Source organism: Psittacula echo (assembly GCF_963264785.1).
Source record: "Psittacula echo genome assembly, chromosome: 15".
Classification (NCBI taxonomy): Eukaryota; Metazoa; Chordata; class Aves; order Psittaciformes; family Psittacidae; genus Psittacula; species Psittacula echo.
In genome coordinates this window covers 2,375,557-2,385,239 of record NC_137751.1, presented here as the reverse complement: position 1 = coordinate 2,385,239, position 9,683 = coordinate 2,375,557, and the positions used below count along the sequence as shown (strand labels likewise).

General features: G+C 44.2%; 2 protein-coding genes across 2 annotated transcripts; both read right to left on the bottom strand.

Moving 5' to 3' along the window:
• Positions 1 to 60: 60 nt before the first annotated feature.
• Positions 61 to 1,257, bottom strand: ZNHIT3 (zinc finger HIT-type containing 3; the record flags this gene model as incomplete). The annotated part of the gene is made up of 4 exons (XM_080629775.1): positions 61 to 533; positions 795 to 941; positions 1,011 to 1,042; positions 1,178 to 1,257. 4 exons carry the CDS (start codon positions 1,255 to 1,257, stop codon positions 343 to 345), a joined length of 450 nt encoding a protein of 149 aa, XP_080485901.1. The 3' UTR covers positions 61 to 342.
• Positions 1,258 to 3,453: 2,196 nt separating this feature from the next.
• On the bottom strand, positions 3,454 to 4,422 carry LOC308227566 (lysophosphatidic acid receptor 1-like; the record flags this gene model as incomplete). The annotated part of the gene is made up of 1 exon (XM_080630253.1): positions 3,454 to 4,422. The coding sequence occupies one exon, from the start codon at positions 4,420 to 4,422 to the stop codon at positions 3,454 to 3,456; it is 969 nt and encodes a 322-aa protein (XP_080486379.1).
• Positions 4,423 to 9,683: the final 5,261 nt, after the last annotated feature.

Genomic DNA, 9,683 nt, shown 5'->3' with positions numbered 1-9,683 from the left:
CTTGTAAAGGTGTCTGACCATCTGCAACAAGGTTTAGTTAAAAAAAACACTTCACGTTAGTTTGTGGATTAAAATAAATGCAAATATATTTAACGTTGCCATTGGAAAGCAGTGTTTCCCAGGGTTGACAGTGTTTCTGTACCATCAGAAAGCACATCCATCAACAGTAATTACTAGCATCTAAAAATCTGTCCAATACGACCATGTCCCTGTTTAAATTGGAGCACTGACACCCATGAGAAAAGCACGAGCAAGCCTTGAGGAAGTGACCTTCACGGGTGCTGTTAGTTTCTCTGTCACAGGGCAAAAATCGCAAGGAAAGGAAAGTGTTCCCAAAGTAGCTCACTCAGGAAGAATGTTCTCCTTCTCTGGAGGCTCAACAATTCCCAAGCAGCAGTCTGCAAACTCAACGAATAACGGCTCCTGCATGTACTTTTTCATGAGGGAGCTTTTGTCTTCCGCTTGATCGAGGGTCAGCAGGAGCTGCCGGAGATGTGGATTCAGAAGCAAGGTTCTCAGTTCTTCCGATTCCCCTTTGAAAGAGATGAACAGTGCTCATCTATCATCTCAAACAGTTACAAATTCGGTTGAGATCACCCTTATTTTGAAAGTGAGCTTTCAAAGAGCCACAGGACCAGGGACCTGACATTTACATCTTTAACATCCTGCAACAAGGTGCCCGACCGGGATAAACTGCAGCGCTCCACAGAGTTCCTGGGAACCAGGAGCACCGCAGCTCGCCGTGCTGAAGGTCCCCCACCCCACCCGTTTCGTATCTGACCGCTCGAGGTTACCGAGCAGCTTCAGCTTCTGCAGCGGGACGCGGTCCCGTTCGTCGTCTTCGCTCAGGATGTCGTCCACCGACCAGGGGCTGTCTGCGGGCGAGGCGGGCAGCGCTGCAGAGGGCTCTTGCTCCCGCTTCGGCTCCGGCGTGCAGCGCTCTGCGGGAAAGAACGGCGTTAGCAGCGCTACGGCCCGCCCGGCCCCTCCCCGGCCCCACGGTCACTCACCCCTGTGTCCCCTGCAGCACGGCACGGAGCAGCTGCGGGGCGAGACACAACGTTAGAAGCGGCGCTAAGCGCGGGAGGCGGCCCGATCCCCTGACCCCGCGCCGCCGCTCCCCCCACCGGGCGGGCCAGGCCGCGCCGCCCCCGGTCCGCCCCGTCCCGGTGCTCACTAGGCCCCGGCGCAGCGCGGGCAGCGGTACTTGGCCGCCCCGGCCGCCCCGCACACAGCGCACCCCCCCGGCACCCGCATGGCGCCCGCCGCTGAGGCACTTCCGGCCAGCGGAGCGCCGAGCGCCTCCACCCAGGCTCGCTAGTCCAGCGCCGAGCGGGGAGGGATGTGTGGTGGGGGTGTCGGGTGTGCGGGACGCGGACCGAGCGCAGCCCTGCCTGCCCCAGGGCGCAGGGTTATTTGTTTATACATTTATTTATTTAAATATATAATCTATATTATTTATATATAATTATATATATTTTATAATATATAAAAATATGTATATATTTATCCATATTTATATAATATATATTATTATAGTCTGTATATATTATTATAGTCTGTATCTATTATTACATATATTTATTTAAACATATGTTTATTTAAATATATATACTTATTTAAACATATATTTATTGAAATATATAGGCAAATATATATGCCCTCTTGAGGAGGGGTTCTGGCGGGATTGCAGCTGTCACCTTGCTTTTGACATGACAATCACAGCGACAGTGAATATGCGTTACATATTCTGGTCACTTTGCCAATGTCAATACAGAGATGAATCAAAACCATATCATATCATAAATATCACACAACAAATCCTCCCCAGGCTGGTTATCTGCCTCGTGGTAACCTGTGGTTGGCTCTCCCGTTCCTAAGTTCGGTTGAAACACCCTCAGCAGGAGGCAGATGCTCAGGTTCCAGACAAACTCTTCCCGGGTTAGCGGTGCGGAGCCCACAGCAGCTGTGTGCAGAGGGGAAGCAGAGCCAGTTTGATCTGCCTGAGTTATGTTATCCATTTAAATCATTCATTTTAAGTACATACGCTTTAGTGCCATCCATTTCCTTAAGTGTCGGAAGTTTAATTCAGATGGAAGAAATTCTCCCCGAGTTCTCCAATGTAAAGCAGCTCAGAGGAGGGGGTTTACAACCACCACTACCACTGAGCAGTGGCTTCATTACTGTGCTGGCACCTGCCCGGTTCTGACACAGAGGGGTGAACCATCTCATACACAGAACATGCCCATTTCTCACACCCGCTCAGAAGCAGGCTGATGGGATTTTGTTCTTAGTATAACTAAGAATATGCATTCATCTGTACTAGGATCTGACAGATGACTAATCAGTAGCCAATTTCTGTTTTTCGGAGACAAAGGGGGTAAAACCTTCTCCCTTTACAAAACACTTAGTTTTCACACTTTTATTTTTGTACAGGCAACTCGACTGCAGTTCTGATACTGAAGAATTCAAGTGAGGTTTTCTCCTAGAACTGTGCAGATTTTAAAAGCCATGAACTTGAGTGTGCCTCTGTTTATAACCAGAAATATCATAGAATCGTGAAGGGACCTTAAAGCTCATCCAGCTCCAACCCCTGCCACAGGCAGGGGCACCTTCCATTAGAGAGGGTTGCTCCAAGCCCCAGTGTCCAACCTGGCCTTGAACACTGCCAGGGATGGGGCAGCCACAGGTTCTCTGGGCACCCTGGGCCAGCGCCTCAGCACCCTCACAGGAAGGAACTTCTTCCCAATATCTCATCTCAATCTCCCCTCTGTCAGGTTAAAGCCATTCCCCTTTGTCCTGTCACTACATGCTCTTATAAAAGAAAAGCATAGTCACAAATGTCCCATAAAACCATGTAATCCAGCTACATACTGCAGTTAAAATTACAACAGTGAAACAATGCTGAGTGCCCCCATTAAGAAAGAGCTCCATCAAATATCCAAAGACACAATTGGACTGACTGTGAGAAAGTAAAATTACATTTTCCTCCAGATTACTGCAGATCTTTTAGCTGTCTTCAAAACCACACAAACACCACGAAGGATGTGAATGTCAGCAGCAAAGCAAGCCCAGCAGAAGCCTATTTCCAAACAGAAAGTAAACGTGTCTAATGGAGTTATTTTTATCTCTGAGTGAAGGAGTTCTCCTGCTCCACTCCGCAGCAAGGCAAGCAGGCATGCTCCATGCAGCACTTCACACGGGGCTGCTGCAAGTCACTGTGGTGCCCAGTGCCAGGCTGCAGCTCATCCTCTCCCTCCCAAAGGTGGTGGATGCTGCTGTGAGAAGCCATGGAGCTCCAATGGCCCTTCCACAGGGACCATGTGGCACCCAGAGCTGCTGCAGCTCCTGGGCATGGGCAGGGATCGCCGTGATTTCAGGTCCCTGACTACACCAGCCAGGCACATCAGCAGTCCCGGACCAAAGGCAGTGCTGGAGCAAGGGTAGTCCCAGCTAGATGTTCTCAAGGGTGCAGGCTTGGACACGGGCAGTGAAGAGGCATTTCAGAGCCTTGAGCTTAGGCCCCAGAGTTTTGGCTTTCAGGGTATATATGATGGGGTTTCCCAAACAGTTCATGGTCATCAACATAGCTGTGCAATTTCGGAAGATATAGACTCCTGGGTAGAGATCAGTGTGGCACTGCTTGTTAATTGCATCAAATATGATTCCTGCGAAGACAGGAGCATAGGAGATCAATGCCAGGAGCCAAATAAAAATACTGGTTCTGGCAACCTGGGTTTCAGCAGATTTGTAGGTGCCAGTGGCTTGTCCACATGCTTTCATTCTCAGCTTCCTTTTCCTCAAGATGATAATGATTCTAAGGTAAGTGAACAGAGGTATAAGAAAAGCCACCACAACATTGGGAATGGCAATGAAGATGAGGTAGTCGATGCAAAAAGGACTGTAGAGGACAGAGAGATTTTTTCCCGTACTCAAGCAGTTCCACCCCATCAATGGCAAGCAGCCCAAAAAGAAAGCCAGGACCCAGTTAATTAAAACTGCAGCTATGGAATGGTTTCTAGCAACCCTGAACCTTGTCCTCATGCTTTCAGCCACAGCCAGGTAGCGTTCAATTCCAATGCTTACCAAGTTATAGATGGTGGATAAAATAGACATGGTGTAAAAGGCATAAGGTGCAAGCATGTCCTTGGATCCAAAGATTGTAATGTCAGGATTGGTGATGAACAGCATCGAAATCCAAAAGCCAGAAAAGCTGGTAAAGAGATCAGAAAAGGCCAAATTGCAGAAGAGTATAGAGATAGGCTTGTGCAGATCCTTTGATGCAATCCTAGTGAAGATGACTATGCAGTTGAAGATCACAGATGCTATATTAATGGTCACTTGAGGGATGCCCAGTGCAAGTACTAAATAATGACTCCAAATTTGAGTGTGATTAGTAGAGCAGTTTGGGTACCTGTTCATGGTGGAAAATCCTACTTTTAAGCATTAAAGAGGTCTGTTGTACCCATCCCGTATTCCCTCAGAGACCGTACTATGTTCTCCAGGTGAAGAATGAATCCTGACACACGGTTTCTATCACCACATTATCATAGTGGATTAAACTTTAACCATTCCTGGTTTTAAATGCTTGGGTTACCAACTCTGAGCATCATCAATTACCTGTAAGTTGCTAGGATAGCCACAGCTGGAAAACATATTTACTACTATACAGATGACTTGCTTAAAGCAACCTTTATCAAGAGCAAACATGTCCAGATTTTGTGAAGATGAATGACCACATCAGTAGTTTCAAATTCTTTAAGGATATCCTAAAATGGAATGAATGTGAATTGAGCTTTAATTCACCAATAAATCAGAAGGATAAAGGACTAGAGAGTCAGAAAATGAAGAGCAGTATTCCTTTTTCTTTTGGAGGAAAAGTGACTCAAAAGTGATGGAACTCCAAGCAGAACAGCACTGCTGTGTCACCAGCCTCCCCCAGTTCAGCGAGGATGCAAGTCCTAATTTCAGATGAACTCCAGTGACATCACACATTTCATCTTGCTCGAGACAGAACAAGAAACAACAGAATCTACTTGTGCACTGTGTCTTGCTTACAATGGCAAATGGATGTAGCCGAAGGTGTCTGGGTTTTTAAGCTCTGTTAGATCATTTCTACAGGGCAAACCCCAAACTTGTAAACAAAACCATACAATGAACTGTAGCACTTGAAGGGGATTCACAAAGGTGAGAGTCTTTGTCTCACAGATGCTCTTGTGCTTGGGTCCACAGAAATGTGCTGTACTGAGTACTGGAGTACTCAGAAGTTGTCAGAATGCACCTGAAATTGTATGGCCTTTCTCTCTCATGTAAATTAGAGGTACTGATGTCTCACAAGGAAACACAAGGAAACACAAGAGATTGGCTTAGACCTTTAGCAGACTGTATTGGAGTAAATATTGGAGACTTAAAATGCCTAAGGAGTTCTGATAATGTCATTTTTTTGACCTTAATTCTTGGATGAGAATGTAGCTAGAAAATGACAGACATCTATTCATACCTTTGTTACAGGTTATTTTGTATTTGCTTATTTAATGTGTAACTTGTATATAATAAACCAACATAATATCATTATATCTTTTCTTCCTCTTTTTAAAAGCAAATGATTTTTGAGAACTCGATTTAAAATACTTGAGACTTGGGGACAATAGCTCTTTGGACACAATTAATGCTATCAGACAGTAGAGGGCACTGTGGAACAAACAATACAGGGTGCAGCGCGGAGGCTGGGGATCTTGGGCAGTTCAGGAGCAGTTTAGGTGAGCAGTACATCAGTACATCTCTATATCATCACGAACAGCACCATGGACGGTTTTTTCTATGCAGAACTGGCTGGGTTTTTTTGCTACTGCTGAGTGTGGGTCACATCTGTGTCACCCCATGCTTTATTCACAATGCCCACAGACAAGGAGAAGTCTCCATTGTTCTCTGGCTGCTACTTGGCATCTATCTGCAGCTGAGCAGCTTTCCTTTAGCAAAATTACCCAGGTAAAGCCATGGCACTTACAAATTCATTCTGATTTAATGTATTTTTACTGTTATCTTGACAAAGGATTAATTTGCACCAGTAACAATTTTATATCATGCTATTGCAAAGCAGCTCAGCTAAGTTTGTGGGCTTTCCATATTCAGTGCTGACTTCTGAGCATTGTAGCAGCAATTCCAGCTCTAGAACCGTAAATCTGCCAGGATTTACAACATGAGAAAATTGTGCTAAAATGTTGAGCTTAAAAGGAAAATTCTATAGTTTCTTTCTGAAGTTGAAGTGTATGAAAGTATATTCAGGTTAGTGTGCAATTACCAGTGCATAATTATATATATATTGGAAATACTTTATACAAACAAGTAAAAGGTATTTTCGATGGTCACAAGAAGTGCAAAGAACTATTACATAGAAATAAGGGCTGAGAATTGATTAATGAAGTCTGCTGATGTATTAATGTTCTATAAAACACAGATAAACCATTCTTTGTGCGTGCTATAACCCACCTCACACAGGCTTGTCAGCCACACCTTTGGTGTGAGGTTGCTGCTGATCAAGGGCTCAACTATTCGTTTGTGCCAGCACCAGGAGTCAGCAAGTCCTTTAAGTGAGTGTGTCAGCAGGTCGCATCCAGCACAGGTGAGCGTCGGGCAGGAAGAGCAGAGGACACCAGCCTGAGCCACACATGCTCCTCATCTCTTCTGCTGGTGCTTCCCGTGGCTCTGTGAGCTGAGGGCTGGGATGAACAGCAAGTACCCACAAAGTCAAACATCTTCAAGAATATCCTAGTTATAAAGAAGAAGGGTGTATGTGTGAACTTGGACTCCAAAGTGGCCTAGATATTCCTGAAAATGCTACTTGAAATTTCCCTAATTTGAAACTCCAGTGTTCAAACATGAAACACTAAATAATATGAGATCAAAATGTAATTAAAAATAGTATCAAGTAGCATAAATAGCTCTTCACGAAAGCTTTGAAATCTTACTTCACTGATATAGTTGCATAAAAATTAGCATAATGGTGCTAGTTTAAAGAAAAAAAATCTTTGTGGAAACTGCTTTTTCAGTGGGCTTCCATATACAGAGCCCCCAGATTTGTATATTCCAACCCTCTGTAATAACGTTTGAATTCTCAAAACCAGATGAAAAGTAGTTTGAATTGAAAACATGGTGTGAGACAGAGGGCTGTTACATAGCCAGATGTCGACATAGAACAATCTCAATTCAAGGGAATTGTTATACTCACATATTCTGGGAACTTTGCAGTCATTATTGCACTTACAACACACCCATGAGGGAAAAGTGTTATTTACATTTCATGGGAAGAGTGGGAAGAGAACAATCATGTTATTTGCTTAAGATCACTCGAAGTCCTGCACGGGGAGAACTGAATCTAATCTCCTCTATCTCAGGCTAATGCTTCAGACACTGGCTGGACCTTGCAGTTGGTAAGCATTTGATTGAGATTTCAATTTGTACAACATTCTATAGTTCTATAATTGTTTTATATTTCTTTATCTGAATGTACAGATTGCTACTGTTTTGTTATTTATCATGCAGAAGAAATGGCATTATTTTGCATTGAATCTCCAAGTTCAATAATACTTACCTGATGATTGTGCCTCTGGAGAAAACAATAATCACTGAACATGCTGAAAAGACTGAGAAAGAGACAGGAGAGGCCTCAGGTTGAATTTTTAATGACCATTCATTCAAGTGGCTGTTGTGGACAATCTAACCTCACACAACTGAGCTTGCCGTTTCAGAAATATCCATAACCTGCAGCTCTCAGCCTTCAAGAGGAATCACAAGTGCTCAGCAGCAATCAGAACAACAGGCCCCAGCCAAAGTTGATTTCCAAACAGGAAATGAAGTTCAGGAGCTGCGAGTCTTAGCCCTGTGCAGTAACCCTTGGACAACATACACTTTTACCTTAGCACGATGTAGCTGCAATTCTCTCTTTTATGTTGATAATACAACAAGAAGCAGGAGTTTTGCCTGAAACTGCAGGAGAAAAGGCTGCATCCATGTAATTAAAATAACAACTCCATAGCACAGTTAAGCTACAGATGATATGGTATTACTTTCAAAGTCACGAACATACACTGTATATTCAAGAAAAACAAGGTACTGAAAAGATCAGAGATTTTACTGTTCTGGTTTCTTTCCTGTCACACTCTCCCTTGAACTCATGTCCAGCTCCGACTGCCATTCTTGGAACACCAGACAGTTTGTTGTGAAATGCAGTGGTTCAGCTTACCCCTTAGCTGTCCCTGCACTCCAGGTATACACTTTACCAAGCCGCAGATCACACACAGCCTGAGCCAAAAAGTGGCAAGGGACATGTAGCCTGGCTAAGTACTGAGGAACAATAATTCCTGCTTGCCATGACCTTCATCAAAGCCTCGAGACAAGAATATCCATTTGCTCCATCTTTCAATGGACATTATGAGGCCTGCAAATAAGGAACATTCAGGAAAGGGAGTAATACAAATAAGGAGCCTATTTATGCAATTTATGTTTTAATTTATGCAGATTAAAGTCTTCCTCTTCAGAGAGGAAGACACAAATGGGTTGTATGATCTCCTTCCAAGATTTTTCTGATATGTATTCAAAACAGAGAGTTCTGACTCCTCCTCCACCCACTCTCTTTGAGGAATTTTTACCTCACAGGTTTTGAGTTATCTGACATCCCAGCTATGCTTTCACAGCCCTCACCAGGTACATAAAGCAAAGACAGTCCTCAGGCTTGAAAGATTATGTTAGCTACAAAACACAAAGTAATGCAAGCAGCAGTTCGTTGCAAGAACACCCCAAAAAAACAGGGCCTCTGTGCAGAGCCAGAATGTTTCTCTGAGATGCCAGGACTGTTATTTTCACCTTTGAGGAACTTGTATTAAGCTGTCTAAAGGGAGACAAACATTGATAACTAACTGAAAGGAAGTTTGTATGGTAAAGAAAGCCTTCCAAAGACAGTTGTTGGATATAAAGAAGTGCTTCACTCTGGGGGTGCTGAGGCGCTGGCACAGGGTGCCCAGAGAAGCTGTGGCTGCCCCATCCCTGGCAGTGCTCAAGGCCAGGTTGGACACAGGGGCTTGGAGCAAGCTGCTCTAGTGGAAGGTGTCCCTGCCCGTGGCAGGGGGTTGGAGCTGGGTGAGCTTAAGGTTCTTATCAACCCAAACCATTCTATGATTCTATGTATATGTGAAGAAGCCAGAACATCTTATCCCTTTAGACATGTAATGGTCAACATAAAGGGAATCTTCCTTCTGAACTAAACAACTACAGACACTTGACAAGGACTACTGCTACAAGAAACCAATAGTCAGAAACGTGTGTGCTTCAAAACAAGGCAAAGCAACCAGGCAGGCTGTAAACATACAGAGCTGAATACACAACTTAGAAGCACACATCCTTCAGAATCCACCTTCAGAATTCAGGGAAACGGTTGAGTTGCACACTGCTAGTGTTTCATCACTCACCAAAGGAAGGCTATTCATCCACATAAAGGGTGCTGCTTCACATAGAAAGTGAGAAAAGAAGAGAAATTCAGCTTTACTAATGATGACATCATGTATCACAGGGTTTAATCCTCAGGTACAGCCTAAATTAGATAGTAAGCAGCTAATGCACCAGAGCTGAGCAGAAGGCCAAATAAAGAGCCATTGGAAATGCTACTAACTATTCCATGGAAGTGACCT